The sequence below is a fragment of the Ursus arctos genome, unplaced genomic scaffold (genome assembly GCF_023065955.2).
Source record: "Ursus arctos isolate Adak ecotype North America unplaced genomic scaffold, UrsArc2.0 scaffold_36, whole genome shotgun sequence".
Classification (NCBI taxonomy): Eukaryota; Metazoa; Chordata; class Mammalia; order Carnivora; family Ursidae; genus Ursus; species Ursus arctos.
This window is the reverse complement of record NW_026623050.1, coordinates 9445381-9461982: the sequence shown is the minus strand read 5'-3', so window position 1 is coordinate 9461982 and position 16602 is coordinate 9445381. Positions and strand designations below refer to the sequence as shown.

Below are 16602 nucleotides of genomic sequence, written 5' to 3'. Positions count from 1 at the left end.
CCTAGACCCAATTTCATAACACAGGTGAAATAATTTGAGAACTAATCTTATTAACAGTAACATCAGGGTCCTCCATGATCTGATTCTTGCCAAACTCACCACTCCTTGACTCAAAAATTACTGATAAAATCAAACGTTTCAGTGTTTAATATATCCCATGTTATTTCTGGACTTCAAGACTCTGTTCATGCTGTCCCATCTCTCCCTACCACAACACTTATGAAACCCTTTCTATGGTCAAATGTGCTCTGACTTCCAGGAAGCCAGTTTTTTTGTTTTGTTTTTTGTTTTTGTTTTTTTTACAAACCCATCTAGTAAATTGTAACTGCTTCCGTTACGAAGCCCTAGAAGACTTCTTAAATAAAATTCAAGCCTTTAAACAATATTCCATACTCCTTAGAGAGCTAAGCACAGTAAACACATTAAGTTCTTAATAATTACTCATGTACTTATATACAAACACTGTCTAGCCAGGAATGTTTTAATAGATGGTCTTGAGAAACTGAAAAACTGGAAAGCCAAAAAGCACACTTCTGACTTCAGGAATTGCTCCAGGCTCCTTGGGGGATTTTTTTCTTTTTTCATGGCAATGGCCTAAATCACCACCAGCTGTCCTCGCGTGACCAACAATATCTCTCACCACAACCCACTCAGCCTCATCAACTGAGCTCATCGGGTGCTATTAGCAGGACTTCTGCTCTCATTAAACTCCAATTCTGAGCTTTAAACTGTCTGGACAAACTACCCTTCACTATCTGCCTAATTCCTTATTCATCACTATCCCATTTTCCTCAGCTTCAAACCAAGCTAACAAAAGAACCCCGTAATTCGGACCTGCGTCGCCACAGGATCTTAGCAGCAAAGCCCAATGGGAAGCAATTTCCCGCCAGAAGCGACGTCCAAGCACTGAGAGACTGAATACGCTGGAGCCGCTTGTGAACATGCGCGGTAACAGACTCGACGCCCACAATCCCACAATCCTCTGGTCGCATATTTCCGGTTTTTCTAGCTCAGCCGTAAGTGGTGTTTCTGTCTGTCGCGCAGCGGTGTCCAGTTCCTCTAGGAGAAGAGGGATTTCTTTTTTTTTTTTTTTTTCTGTTCGTTGACGTTGTTGCTGTTAGCTGTTTGGAATCACTGAAGTTTCGGGAGTCACCGCCGCTGCCATCAACATGTCGGTCCCAAGCGCACTCATGAAACAACCGCCCATTCAGTCTACGGCTGGGGCCGTCCCGGTTCGCAATGAGAAAGGTACGGTGCTGAGCCGTTTTCCAGTCGGATCTTACCTCTTCCTTAGCATACTCCAAACCTACCCCAGCAGACCACCCCAGCCCTCCGACCCTTAAGACCCTGCCCCCTAATTTCTTCGACTTTTCCCATCAAACTCGCACCCGATCGCATTGCCTGAGGGGGGAAAAAACCCACTTCTATCGCGTCTTATTCCTATCGCTCGTCTCCTGCCCTCACAGCAAGAAGCATCCCTCTTCCCTGGGCCTCCACTGATTAATTAGACTAATAAACATAGTGAATGCCAGCTTTTGCAGGGCGTTGTGGGGGATACAGTCCCTCTTTTGTTATCCATAGCAGTCTGTTTCTGCTTTTATAACTCTTATCATTACGTGTCTGTCTCCCTCTACTGCATCGTAAGTTCATAACGTCTTTGAGACGGGAACCGTGTCTCGTTAAACTTTTTTATTCCTTTCATCCAACGCTGTGACAGTATTAAGTTGAATACACATTTGTGTGAGGCAGTGCCCTTAACCTTAAGGAACTCATATTGTTGTAGATGTGAGACATGTAAAAAGAGGTACATTCTAAACGGTGTGCGATTCCTGTCACATAGGTGATATAAACCAAATGATGTGGAAAGGTAGAGAAGGAATGATTTCTTCAGATTGAGGTAATCAAGGAAAGCTTCTTGAAGAAGGTGGCATATAAATTGATCCTTAAAGGATAAGTAGGATTCCAGTGCAGATAGAAAGAACAACATGTTTGGGGGGTTAGCCTGAAGAGTCCCTTTTCTCAGGAAGGATTTTGGAAAATAATATGAGCTTTTTTTTCTTTTTTAATATACTGTACCTATTCTTGTGCAACTTGCCTTTTTTCTTAAATTCAGGGTGGCTTTTGAGAAGTATCCGTTGATACATATAGCACTAATTCATTCATTGTAACTACTTATAAATTCTATTGTATAATTAAACCACAGTCTGTTTCCTACTAACAGTTGTTGTTGTTGTTGTTGTTTTTCTATTATAAACGGTGCTATAGTTGTCCCTTTTTTTTCTTAAGTAATCTTTATGCCAGAGGTGGGTCTCAAACTCATGACCCTGAGATCAAGTCACATGCGCCACCAACTAAGCCAGCCAGGCACCACCTGTAGTTGTCATTCTTAAATGTGTCTCTTGAGTGCACTGTGTAAGAATTTCTATAGGGTAAACTTCTAAAAGTTCATCATCAACGTAACTGTTTCCAATTGCTTTCCACAATGGGTTGTAAGAGCATTAAGTTTGTATTTTCCTGTATATTCATCTGCACACTCGGTTGTATCAGATTTTTAAATTTCACCCAATCTAATTATGAAATATCTCATTTTAATTTCCATTTCCCTGATTATTATGAGACTAAGCATTTTCATGCATTTATTAGCTGTCCAGGTTTTCTCGTCTCTGAATTATCAGTTTTTGTCATTTACCTGTTTTCTACTTAGTTTTTCTACATCCCAAATCTGTCACATCTTCTTCCTGTTTTGTTTTGGTTTTTTAGCTTGTCTTTTCACTTTAATTGTGGAGTTTTCTGTTTCATAGTCATTTTTAATTTTAGTGTTATCAGGTTTATCAATTTTATCTTTTATAGCTTGTGTTGTTTTGTCTATTGTGTAAGAAATCCTTCCCTATACCGAGATCATAGATATTCAAATTATAATTATTTTCTATCATCTAAGTGTTTGTATATACTAAATAGGATTGAATACATAATTGTGCAAGACAGATCTAATTTAAGGAGTTTATAATCCAGTAGGGATGTAAGTGTTTAAGATGTGTTTTTCACACATGGGTCTTTAATCCATCTGGAATTTTGTGTGTGTGTGGGATTAGAGATCTAATTTTACTGTTTATCTTATGGTTAACCAGTTGTCTCTACTGTTCCATTGTTTGACTAGCCCATCTATTCGCCACTGCTTTTTATTATTATTTTTTAATATTTTATTTATTTATTTGACAGAGAGAGAGGGCACAAGCAGGGGGAGCAGGAGGGAGAGGGAGAAGCAGGCTCCCTGCGGAGCAGGGAGCCCGACGTGGGGCTACATGCTAGGACCCTGGGATCATGACCTGAGCCAAAGGCAGATGCTTAACCAACTGAGCCACCCAGGCATCCCAGGATTTTATTTATTTATTTGAGCAAGAGGGAGAGGAAGAAGCAGACTCCCTGTTGACCAGGGAGCACGATGCTGGATCTCAGGACCCTGAAATCATGACCTGAGCTGAAGGCAGACTCTCAATCGACTGAGCTTCCCGAGTGCCCTGAGACTCTATTTTTTTAGATCAGGTTTAGGTTCACATTTCCCATATACCCTCTGCCCCCACACATGCATATCCCCCTCCATTATCAACATCCCCCACCAGAGTGATAACATTTGTTGCAATTGATGAATCTACATTAACACATCATAGTCACCCAAAGTCCAGAGTTTACATTAAGGTTCACTCTTGGCATTGTGTATTCTATAGGTTTAGACAAATACAGTATAAGGACATACATCCATTATTATGGTAGCACACACAGTATTTTCATTGCCCTGAGAATCCTGTGCCCTGCCTGTTTATCCCTCACCCCACCCAACCGTTGGCAACCACTAATCTTTTTACTGTCTCCATTGTTTTGCCTTTTCCAGAATGTCATGTATTTGGAATCATACAGCATATAACTTTTTCAGATTGGCTTCTTTCACTTAGTAATATGTATGTAAGTTTCCCCTATGTCTTACTATGGCTTGATAGCTCATTTCTGTTTAACACTAAGTAATATTCCATCATCTAGACATACCATAGTTTATTCAGTCACCTAGCAGGGGACATCTTGGTTCCTTCCAGGTTTTGGCAGTTATGAACAAAGCTGAAATAAAGATCAGTGTGGACATTAGTTTTTGTGCGGACATTAGTTTTCAGCACTGTTAGGTAAATACCTAGGAGTGCAATTGCTGGATCATTTGGTTAGAGTATGCTTAGTTTTATAAGAAACCACCAAACTGTCTTCCAAAGTGGCTGTGCCATTTTGCATTCCCACCAGTAACAAACGGGAGTTCTTGTTTTTCCATATTCTCGCCTGCATTTGGTGTTGTCAGAGCTCAGTAGTTTGGTTATTCTAATACATGTGCAATAGTATCTCATTTTATTTTGTATTTCCCTGACAACATATGATTTGAAGCAAATATGCTTATTTGCCATCTGCGTATCTTCTTTGGTGAAGTGTGTTAAAGTCTTCAGCCTCACCTTTTTCTTCAGAACTGTCTTGGTTCTTTTTGGCCTCCTATTCTTCCATGTGATTTTAGAATCAGCCTGGGGACAACTGTTAATGGAACAGCATTAAAGTTCTAGGTCATGCATTTATTAACTTGGACACAGTTGCCATCTTCTCATACTTGAATATTATATATCTCTCCATTTATTTAGATCTTTTGTATCTTCCAATGTAATTATATATTTCTCCTCTGAAAAGCCTTGTACATCATTTGTTGAATTTCTTCTTTGGTATCTTGTAGATTAGTTACTATTGTAAATAGTATTTTTAAATTTTATTTTCTAATTTATGTAGCTAATGTATAGGTACACTTATTTTTATCCACCATTTATTTAGCGTTCTCCCTGAATTCTTTTTTTAGCTTGCCTGTTTGTTATCTTGTATTTTCTTTTTTTTTTTTTTTTTTTTTTTTTTTTTTTTTTTTTTTTTAAAGATTTTATTTATTTATTTGACAGAGAGAGAGACAGCCAGCGAGAGAGGGAACACAAGCAGAGGGAGTGGGAGAGGAAGAAGCAGGCTCATAGCGGAGGAGCCTGATGTGGGGCTCGATCCCAGAACTCCGGGATCACGCCCTGAGCCAAAGGCAGACGCTTAACCGCTGTGCCACCCAGGCGCCCCTGTTATCTTGTATTTTCTACATAGGTAATCATAGTCTGCAAGTAATGACAGTTTCTTCTTTCTTTTTCTTTTATGTCTTTTTCTTTTCTTTTTTGTTTTAAGACTGTATTTATTTGAAAGAGAGAGAGAGGGAGAACGAGTGGGGTGGTGGGGGAAAGGGAGAAGGAAAAGCATACTCCCTGCGTTGAACAGGGAACCTGAGGTGAGGCTCAATCCCAGAACCCTGAGATCATGACATGAGCCGAAGGCAGACGCTTAACCAACTGAGTCACCCAGATGCCCCATCTCCTTTTTCTTATTGTCCTAATTAGAACCATAATAAAATGTTGACTAGAAGGTGTGATAGGGACAACATAAAGATGCCCACTGGTTTTTAAAGGAATGTTTCTAATATTTTATCATTAAGCATAATGATTATTGTGTCTATTGTTAAGATTATGTGACTTTAAATATATAAACTTTAAATAGTGTATTACATTTTCCCCTATTAATTTCCTAAACTTAAGCCATCCTTGTGGTCCTGAGCTAATAAATCCTTTGAGGTCATGATGGCTCAGAATTTTTTTGTTAGCTTTTACATTGCTGGAATAAATTTGCCCTTATGTTATTTAGTACTTATGTATGTTTATTAAGAGAAATTCACCTAAAGTTTTCCTTTGAACTGTCCAGTTTGGTTATCAAAATTATATTCATCTTATAAAATGTTTTGGTTAGTTTTCACTTTATTCATGGGAATTGTTACTGTTTGTAAAAGAGATGTTATCTTGGGGTGCCTGGGTGGCTCAGGCGGTTAAGCGGTTAAGCAGCTGCCTTCGGCTCAGGTCATGTTCCCAGGGTCCTCAGCAGGGAGCCTGACTCTGCCTCTGCCCCTCCCCTTGCTCATGCTCGCTCTCACTTGCTCTCTCTCTCAAATAAATAAATAAAATCTTTAAAAAGAGAGAGAGAGACATTATCTTGCAAGTTGATAGCACATACGCTAAAAGAAAAGGTAGAAGTAGGTACGATTAGAGGATGAGTTATATGGTGATATAAAGGCTGCCATGGAAAATTCCAGAGGGACTAAAAGAGGGATTGAGCAGCATTTTAATTTTCTGTTCCCACTTAAGTCACCCTTATGTGCTGGGACTGTTACAAATAATTCTCTTAAGAATATGGTTGAGGTGGAACAGCATGAATTTGTGATGGATGTAGTCTGCCTGTCTCGGGGGAATTTTTTCTGTTGTTTCACTGCCTGTCTTCCTCCACTTCATTGTATTCAAGCTAGCCTTCTTAATCATTGGTGTTGGTATTCACAAGAACGGCTTCCCATGACTTGGTCTTGGCGGGAAAACACTATTAAATGAATAGATGGTTGGATAGTGGCTCTCTTCTCCTGCTTGAACTCTTGTTTACGAGGAGTATAGGGCTCTACCTGCAATGGCAGAGGTTGAAGGACATTGGGAAAGAAGCTACTGAAACATAATAAGTTATCTTTATCACCCAGGTGAGATTTCCATGGAGAAAGTGAAGGTAAAACGTTATGTGTCGGGAAAGAGGCCAGACTATGCCCCTATGGAGTCCTCAGATGAGGAGGATGAAGAATTTCAGTTCATTAAGAAAGCCAAAGAACAAGAAGCAGAGCCTGAGGAACAGGAGGAGGATTCATCCAGTGACCCTCGACTGCGGCGTTTGCAGAACCGTATTAGTGAAGATGTGGAAGAGAGGTAATGACTAGGGTTATGTTTCCCTGGACTTAAACCCCCACAAGTTAGTTAATAACAACAACAATAATAGCTAATACTTGCACAGTACTCACTATGTGCCAGTCGCTGTTCCAAGTACATTTACTAATTCTTCTAATCCACCCAATAACCTTCTGAGGTATAGATTATTAATCCCAATTTATAAGTGAGGAAACTGAGGCACAAAGGGATCAGGAAGATAACATGACCAAAGGTATACAGCCAGCAAGTGGCAACGAGTAAACAGCAGGTTACCTCTGGTCCAAAGACCCTAATTAACTCACTAAGGGACTAGAAAACACAAACCATTGGTTGGTTTGTTGGGGGACTGAAAGGGGTCTTAAAATTTGAGAAACTGATTTAATTCACTCACTTATCCTAAAAGCTAATGAGAGGAAATGATACCAATGAAGTAGAAAAAAAGGCCTGATGAATGAATGGTCTCAGGTAGGTAGGAAAGGGAGCCTCCCAATGAAGGATTTCGTATGTTGTGTGTTGATTGAGACATTACCATACAAAGTAGACCAGAGATCCCAAACTTTCACAGTTCATATTGTCTCAGGAATTTTCTCAGGGAGCCCCTAGGCCTACACAGGTCTGTCTATTTTATTAAGTAGTTAGATCCAAATAATTCAACAAATAGTCCTATCTTAACATTTAAAGCCATTTGAAAAATATAATACACATTAAAAAAAACACGTTTTTTTTCATTCTTACATAATCATAATTACTTAGTGGGGTTTGTGTGCCTTTTGGACACTGACTACTTCTCAAACCTTGGAATCAGATTGGCACTGTCACTCATTTCCTGTTCCATATTCATCTGCATGCAGTACTTGCTTTTTATGCAGCCACCAAAAATCCAGTTTCACAAAGATACAATGTCACTAAAAAGAAACCTAGTGCAATCTAATGTTGAAACTGAACTACTTGGAGCTCTAAAACAATCCCAGCGCACCCATGTTTGTTGCAATGCCTTATTATGCCTCAGCGTGCATCTAACATCTTCAGTCCAACTTGACTATTTGCTCTGACACTTTGAATTATTTTCTTTTGCCTGCATCTCAGTTTCCCCCTGTCAAGACCTCAGTATTAATAAAAGCAAATGTAACCTCCAGGTGCTCTACGACAAAGGAAATGTGGCTGATGCTCTTTCTGTTTTGTGATATTGATGTTACACTTGAAGATGCTGTTTTTCAGATTGGCCCGACATCGGAAAATAGTGGAACCTGAAGTGGTAGGAGAAAGTGACTCAGAAGTGGAAGGAGATGCGTGGCGCATGGAACGAGAAGATAGCAGTGAGGAAGAAGAGGAAGAAATTGATGATGAGGTATAAAAAAGGAAAATGGGAAGTTCTTTCTAGGCCTAAGAAAAAATTGGGGCCTGTTCTCCTTTGTTGAGGTCCCAAAGGCAACAAGCTTGCTGCTTCTGGCAGAACTCTGATCCAGGGTTCCCTATTTGTTGGAGATAGAATTGAAAGTAAATGATGTAAGTTGTATTTACTCATATCAGAATTTGTTAAACGTGATGAGGGGAAAATAAAAAGCTGCCTTAGAGCACAGGTCATTGGGCTGACTGACTTGGACATGTGACTTGATAGGAAATAGAGCGGCGCCGTGGCATGATGCGTCAACGAGCACAGGAGAGAAAAAATGAAGAGATGGAAGTCATGGAGGTGGAAGATGAGGGACGTTCTGGGGAGGAGTCAGAATCAGAATCTGAGTATGAAGAGTACACAGACAGTGAAGATGAGATGGAGCCTCGCCTTAAACCTGTCTTCATTCGAAAGTAAGTATCTCACAAACCAGGCCTGAATCCACATAGTTATTACTTGCCAGGTCTAAGGATAGAAGCCTCTTTTTTTATCTCATGCTCTTCTGAAATGTCAGCACTGAGTGAAAGTCTTCTGCCCAGTTCCCTACCTGTACAGAATATTTGCTGAGGAATATCTTGGTGTTAACAGAGAGCCTGAGTTTGTTTTCACATCTCCCTTTCCAGTTAAAGAGCATGTAATCTGCCCACGGTCCTATAAAGCACAAAATTAAACTTGAAGAGTGAATTCCTAATGCTTTCCTAATGGCGAGAAATCCTGCTACTTACAGTCCAGCAGGTTCTTGCTCGTCAGGCAGTTCTCAAAGATGAATGGAGTTTTAATGCTCTGAATACCTGCGATGACTCCCAGTTTTGGCTCTTTGCAAAAAAATAGAGCCAGTGATTGTTGGGCTTTGTCTGATTTGGATGGGACTTGAGTTAGAGGACAGAGAGCTCCACTCTGAGGGCTTTGGGCAATTAACAGGACTTCTGTGTTGCAGGAAGGACCGAGTAACAGTTCAAGAACGTGAGGCTGAAGCATTGAAACAGAAGGAGCTGGAGCAGGAAGCAAAACGCATGGCTGAGGAGAGGCGCAAGTATACACTCAAGGTACTGGGAGTGGCTGTGAGGATTGCACACAGCAAGGAGTGTATTTAGGTTTGTCTGAGGAAAATAAGGAAATCCAACAGGTGAATTGTTCTCCTTACCCAGATTGTAGAAGAGGAGACCAAGAAAGAGCTGGAGGAGAACAAGCGGTCCCTGGCTGCACTGGATGCTCTCAATACTGATGATGAAAATGATGAGGAAGAATATGAGGCATGGAAAGTTCGGGAGCTAAAAAGAATCAAGAGGGACAGAGAAGATCGAGAAGCGTGAGTAATAAGATGGACCTAGAGATTAGTATCGGTAATGGGATGGATTCCTAGTAGGGTAGCTCTGAGGCTCAACACTGCCTGTGAGTTCCGTTCCAGCTTTCTTTATGGTTGCTGCAAGTGAGTTTTCCATAATTGGAATGTGGCTTATTACAATGAAATCAGGGAAAAGAAACACTTTGTCAGTGTTTCTCTGTGATAGAGTGCCAGCTGATACTCCCTGCAGTTTTTTAGTAGACACACAGATGTTATTCACTGTTACCAGTTATCTATTCTTGCATAAAAACCCAATCCAAAATTTAGTGACTTGAAACAATTGATTCCTCACAGTTTTCGAGTTGGCTAAGCAGTTCCTCTGCTGGTTTCACCTGGGCTCTCTCATGCAGTTGCATCCAGCTGAAGGATTGGCTGGGCTAGAGTGTCCAAAATGGCTTCATTCACATGTCCAATAGTTAATGCTAGACAGCCTTACTTCTTCAGTGGGCTAGACTGGCTTTCTTACATAACAGTCTCGTGGCAGTATTCCAAGAGGGCAAAAGTGGAAACGCAAGGTCTTTTAAGGCTCACATGTCATTTCTGCAAAGGGGCATGCGTACTCTGAGGGGAAGAATTTGTGGCCTTTAAATAATGCCACAGTCACTATTATTAGAGCAGAATCATTTCTGAGCTGCATCACCCATTCTTGAAAATTGCTAGGAGTGAGAGGGTAATCCCAGATTACAAAGGGAAACCATCAATAGAAAACGCTGTCCTCAGCCTGCAGTTTCTAAGGTTTATATCCTGGGTTTCAAGGAGTCCACATACCCTTTAAAATTGTATACAAAATTAATGTGTATTTTATTTTTCTGGAGAAAGGGGATCTGTAACCCCCCTCCCCCAAAAAGAGTTAGTCACTGCAATCTAATTAATGATGGTAACCCTTAGTTTGTGACATGTAAGTACATGTACGATTACTTTAAAAAAAAATAAAATAAAATAAAATCTTAACACAGTTATGTTAAATTCTGATTTTTTTAAAAGCCAAGTAGGCTTTTTAGGGAAGGGGAATTACTAATATTGCATAATCAAGCAGTAATAGTATTTCTGAACCTTATAGAGGCTAGAATCAACTTTTGGAAGTTTGCAATAATGAAGACCACCTCAGCTTTTTTATTTTTTGGGCTCCTGATCCTAATTCCTTAACAGGCAGTGGCTAGAATTAAAGTGAGTAATCCGGGGCGCCTGGGTGGCACAGCGGTTAAGCGTCTGCCCTCAGCTCAGGGCGTGATCCCGGCGTTCTGGGATCGAGCCCCACATCAGGCTCCTCCGCTGTGAGCCTGCTTCTTCCTCTCCCACTCCCCCTGCTTGTGTTCCCTCTCTCGCTGGCTGTCTCTATCTGTCAAATAAATAAATAAAATCTTTAAAAAATAAATAAATAAAATAAAGTGAGTAATCCTTGAGATGAGGACTGCATTGTATTCAGATAATTTGAGTCTCTCTGAAGCTGAAACGATACTAATAAATAGTTTCGTTCTTTGCATAGGCTTGAGAAGGAGAAGGCAGAAATTGAACGAATGCGAAACCTGACTGAGGAAGAGAGGCGAGCTGAGCTTCGGGCAAATGGCAAAGTCATTACCAACAAAGCTGTTAAGGGCAAATATAAGTTCTTACAGAAGTATTATCACCGGGGTGCCTTCTTCATGGTAAGTGAAAAGGGAATGGGAAGGTTGGGCTGTACAAATAACTCAGAACTTTTGAGTTCTTTTTTCCCCCCAAGAATAAACTGTCCTGGGATATTACTTCTACTTGCCAATGGTCCATTTTCTCATTTGCTTTTTGCCTTTGAAGAATATAAACCCAATGGGAAAAAGCATTGGCAACAGGATTTTAGAAGTAGCAGCAACTGTTCTCTCTTTTGGCCCCAGCTCTCAGGAGAAAATGGTGTAACAGAAGAATTGAGGAACTAAAAATAGATAGTGAACTATATGGATAGGTACAGACTGTTTAAATCCCCAAAATTAATAAGATGTCACTATTCATAGACGAGTAAGAAATTTCACTGATGCAAATATTTGGGAGGCAGAAATTTAATTCACCTCAGTTTGAGCTGACAGAAAGTGACTAAGCCTAACTAACCAAAAAAATGGTTTATTATCTAACCATTATGTGTAATACTATCAAGATTTTGTTCTTCATGTAAAGACCAAGGTCAGAATAGCAATCTGTTAACCCTGTATTAAGTGATGAGGACTTCTTCCAAATTATTTAGATTATACCAGTGATAATTTGTTAATGGAGAGATGTCAGGAAAGGGAATCGGAGAATTGATTGCCTTTATTACTGTACTAGCATGTCGTTTGTTAAATTACTACCTGATGCTACACGAGTTTTAATCAAGAAGACTCATTTTTTTCAAATGCTATAATATCAAACCCTAAAAATCCCTACTGCAGCTAGATTCCTGCCTTTCAATATAGATAGCAGTAAAATCTAAACTTCAGTGGAGGGTTCCTTACTCTCCTCCAAAATCAGTTTCAGTCTACTCAGCCGAAATGTTTGCTTATTATGTAGTGTCCTAGCTTATGTAGTTTTCTAGACTGGAGTCATTGGAGATTATGAATTATTTCTTTATTGCTTTAAAGTCATACAAATGCTTACACATTTGAGCAGCTTTAAAAAGCTTCTCAGAGAAGCAGTGCATTGCTGGCTAAGATACATAAGGAAAGGGTTATGTAAAAGTCTTTTGGTGTGCACACTGAATGAACTCTCCTCATCTGGATAAGGAGAGTGAAGTTAAAATATCTTCTGAGATTAAAGGAGGGACTCAGCCTCTAACAAGGAGAAAAGTAGATCTCACAAAAACTGTCTTACCTTTAAAGCCTTTCTGTAGCTGAAGAGAATACTCCAAAAGTGTGTTTGGTTGAAGGACTCAGCTCTTCCACAAAGCTTTCCTTAACCAAATGGCACTGTTTTAATTCTTTCACCACATGTGTAATTTGTATCTTAACATTATAGTTTTACTAATATGTTGATTTGTAACTTCTCTATACTTATTTTTTTATTTATAGTTTATTAAGTAAATAACCTTTTGAGCATTTACTGTGTAAAGGGCACTACTGGTTTTTGGTTTGAGGGGGGTGATTTAAAGATTTATTTATTTTAGAGAGAGAGAACACGCAAGCATGAGAGGAGGGGCAGAGGGAGGGAGAAAGAACCTTAAGCAGACTCTGAACTGAGTGCAGAGCCCGATGTGGGGCTCAGTCTCACGACCCTGAGATCACAACCTGAGCTGAAACCCAGAGTCAGACGCCTAACCGACTGTGCGCCCGTTTTTTTAAGTAGGCTCCACGCAGAGCCCAACGTGGGGCTTGAACTCACAACCCTGAGATTAAGAGTTGCATGGTCTAGGGGCACCTGGCTGGCTCAGTCGGTTGAGTGTCCAACTCTTGATTTAAGCTCAGGTCATGATCTCAGGGTTGTGAGATCGAGCCCCATGTTCAGCTCTCCTCTGGGCATGGAGCCTGCTTAGGATTCTCCCTCTACCCCATCCCCACTCTCTGCCTCTTTCTCTTCCTCTCTTAAAAAAAAAAAAAAAAAAAATTGCATGGTCTACCAGCTCAGCCAACCAGGAGCCCCAAGAGCACTACTGTTTGACATTGCTACAGGATATATAATTATTGCCCTCAGATGGCTTACAACCTAAAAATGGGGCTAAGGCAAATATATACTATATTATGACATAAGAACGAGTGAAAATACTGTGGGACTTCTGAAGAGGGAGATGTTTTACTTTGTAGGAGATGGAAAGGGATAACATGAAGGAGGGCATATTTAAGATGTATAGACTTCAGTAGTAGGAAGACATTCCAGGTGAAGGGACTAGGAGTGGAGGCAAAAAGCATCATCTGTAAAGGGAAATGGCAAGATTACATCTATATGTTATTTGACCTGGACTACTATAGAGGAGTTGTGCTTATTTAACCAAACAGAACCACTGGAAGTTTTTGAGCAAGGCAAAGGTATGAGGGTGTGTTTTAGAAACATTAGTCTGGTGGCAATGTATAAGGTTGATTCTAGGGAATAACTAATAACCCAGGGAATTAGAATTTATAAGTGTCAACTTATGCACAAAGTTTATGTAAATTTTGAATCTGGATAATTGAGAAAATGTTGGTCCTATTAAAAGAAGTTAAATCAGGAAGAGGCTGATTTGAAAAGGTTAGGGAAATGATTTTCACTTTAGATGTGAGTCTGAAGTCCCAACAGAATATCTAAGCTAAGCTATATAATGGGCAGTAGAAAATTCAGGATGAGATTTGAGAGGCTTCTACAGAGTTGAAGTCGTATGACTGAATGAACATACTGAGTGTAGAGAGAATACAGCCAACCTTCAGGAAACGTCCACATTTAGGAAGGAAAAAAAACACAGAAAAAGGAGTATCATCTCCTCAATTAGTTGTAAGCTCTTGAATAGGTTCAGTACCCTCATTCTTTGTATCCCTTGTCATAGAGGTTAATAAATTAGTGGTTTGAATATATGGGAAATGAAAACCGCAAGATTGATAAGACTCTTTTCACAGGATGAGGATGAAGAAGTATACAAGAGAGATTTCAGTGCACCCACCCTGGAGGATCATTTCAACAAAACCATTCTTCCCAAAGTCATGCAGGTATGGGGTACTTTAGAACATGAGAGAAAAGTTATGTATTGAGGACTTGATGTTTACTGGTATAACTCATCATCTGTCCTTCCTTGATCAGGTCAAGAACTTCGGGCGCTCTGGTCGCACCAAGTACACCCACCTTGTGGATCAGGACACCACCTCTTTTGACTCAGCATGGGGCCAAGAGAGTGCCCAGAACACAAAGTTCTTTAAACAAAAGGCAGCTGGGGTACGAGATGTATTTGAACGGCCATCTGCCAAGAAGAGGAAAACTACTTAGAGTTCAGCTACTTCCAGCTGTGAGACACAAGGGACTGTCTCAGCATCTGGTCCTTGATTTGCTTTTACCATTATTTACATGGCCCCTGTATCCAGCCTATTGGACCTACTGCCATACTGTGTCCCGGAGGACTATTGGACCAACTGCCATACTGGCAATCCAGTCTTTGAAGGTGCTTTGTGAGGTTTGGACTCATGCTGAGAAACCCACAGAAAAGCACTATCCAGGTAGGATCAGAGGCTCCCCACTTAAAACCATTTCTGAGAAATCTTATGTTTCATCACTGCTCTGCCTTCCCAGATTCACTTGGGACTATTCCAGATTTCTTTTTCCAGCCTCTTAGCTTGGGTTAGAAACATGGGCGTGTAAGTGGACAACGCTACCTTATAGTAAATCTAAGCTCATGGATATCTGTCTTGCATTTTTGGTTGGAGTCAGTTTTTCTAAGTGAACATATTTTTTGATCCATTTATGTGTGTGTGTCAAGAAATAAAAGAATCATACACTAAGAGCGCCTGGGTGGCCCAGTCGGTTAAGCGTCCGACTCTTGGTTTCAGCTCAAGATCTCATGGTCGTGGGATCAAGCCCCACATAGAGCTCCATGCTTAGCTCAGAGTCGGCTTCAGATTCTCTCTCCCTCTGCCTCCCCCCCGCTCTTTCTCGCTCTCTCTCCCATAAAAATTTTTTAAAAGTAGAGGTTTCTTATGATACTGGAAATAAAATCTGCAGGCTGACAAGAATCTACCTATTAAAAGACAGGAGAGAATTGTTGGGCAGAGTGTTTCACATTTTGATCATCACCTTTGATCTCAGAAACAAACTAAGATGCTGGATAGGCTGTACTCTAAGTGCTCCCAGATTTACTCTATGGGCAGATATATGTATGGTTTTCTTTGCTCTCTAAAATACAGCTCTATTTAGAACAAAAGTTGACCCATGAAATGGAGAAGCCAAGTACTTAACAGTATCCTCCACACCCAGCTTATATATATCAAGGAGGGTATAGTGTTCTCCAGGTTGCAATGTAATGACATCAAAGTAGAGTTAAATTTAGTGGTTTTGCACTTAATATTTATTACATAACCACCATGCACATGGCAGAGCACTAGGAGTCCTAGGGGTTATAAGGAATGACATTTAATCGGTGGGAAGGCCATTTCTCAATTACATTAAAAAAAAATGAGATGGCCAAAGTCTTTTCCCCCTTTTTTAAATGCCTCACTGGAAGAAACAGTCACAAACTTTTTGTGTCCTAAAATAAGAATATGAATATAAATTACTATGAGGTAATAAACACATAAAGATGAGTATAAGTCACTTATGTGTGTGCCAGAGGGATACAATCTAAGAATTACCCTAGAGCCAAAATGAGAATAAGACATTGAAATTCTTTTAAGAACATGTTTATAGCTGCTATTTGAGTGTCCACTCTGAGGCAGCTATTCGGCCAAGCTTTTCACATTCACCAACTTCTCAGTTCTTAAAACAACCTATCAGGTATGTATCATTTTGGGGAAACAGAAGCTCAGCAAGGATGACTTGGCCAAAGATTGATCAACTTTTAAAGTAAAATTGTCTTCTCTCCAGGATAGGAAATGGAATGTGAGGTATAGTGTTGTGGCAGTTCAGATTCAATTAAATCAACTTCATATATCAAAGTCTTTCACAGATTAATTCTGCATGAGCTTTGATATCTTTTATTATACTTACCATGTTTCCACCTTGATACCTAAATTCCAACTCTTAAGTGGCTTATGAATAGGGCACCTGGGTGGCTCAGTCGGTTAAGCACCCAGCTCTTGATTTCAGCTCAGGTCATGATCTCAGCATCATGAGATCAAGCCCCATATCAGGATCCATGCTGGGCATGGAGCCTGCTTGGGATTCTCCCTCTCCTCTGTCCCCCAACACCCACCCCCACTGTGCAAGGTCTTAAAAAAAAAAATTTTTTTTTAAAGTGGCTTATGAACAAGATTGATGGTATATAAACCACCCTAGAGACCCATGCCATGGGCTTTAGCAACTTTGCTGAGATTCCAAATGTGTCCTAAATACCACTGAAAGCTAGTCAGATGAATGAACCTGGCCTGCCACCTAGCAACTGCATGTGAACATGAGGTCGAGGTATGATTCTACACTGA

General features: G+C 40.2%; 2 protein-coding genes across 2 annotated transcripts in view; one reads left to right on the top strand and one right to left on the bottom strand.

The window, feature by feature from the left end:
• Positions 1-971, bottom strand: part of WDR76 (WD repeat domain 76) — a 53318-nt gene extending 52347 nt beyond the window's left edge. Inside the window, exon 1 of the mRNA XM_048218105.2 lies at positions 835-971. The gene's annotated coding sequence lies outside the window, so the exon portion shown is untranslated. The remainder of the gene's footprint in view (positions 1-834) is intronic.
• Positions 967-14970, top strand: MFAP1 (microfibril associated protein 1). Its single transcript, XM_026479840.4, has 9 exons — positions 967-1248; positions 6617-6836; positions 8055-8184; positions 8455-8642; positions 9167-9275; positions 9378-9538; positions 11061-11220; positions 14098-14187; positions 14279-14970. Exons 1-9 carry the CDS (start codon positions 1170-1172, stop codon positions 14459-14461), a joined length of 1320 nt encoding a protein of 439 aa, XP_026335625.1. The 5' UTR covers positions 967-1169; the 3' UTR covers positions 14462-14970.
• The last annotated feature ends 1632 nt before the right edge of the window (positions 14971-16602 follow it).

Bases quoted from the DNA above. Each gene is read 5' to 3' on its own strand.
- MFAP1 (XM_026479840.4), top strand. From the start codon at position 1,170: ATGTCGGTCCCAAGCGCACTCATGAAACAACCGCCCATTCAGTCTACG. The intron at 8,643-9,166 runs GTAAGTATCTCA...TCTGTGTTGCAG, and splicing joins AAACCTGTCTTCATTCGAAA to GAAGGACCGAGTAACAGTTC. The intron at 11,221-14,097 runs GTAAGTGAAAAG...CTCTTTTCACAG, and splicing joins ACCGGGGTGCCTTCTTCATG to GATGAGGATGAAGAAGTATA.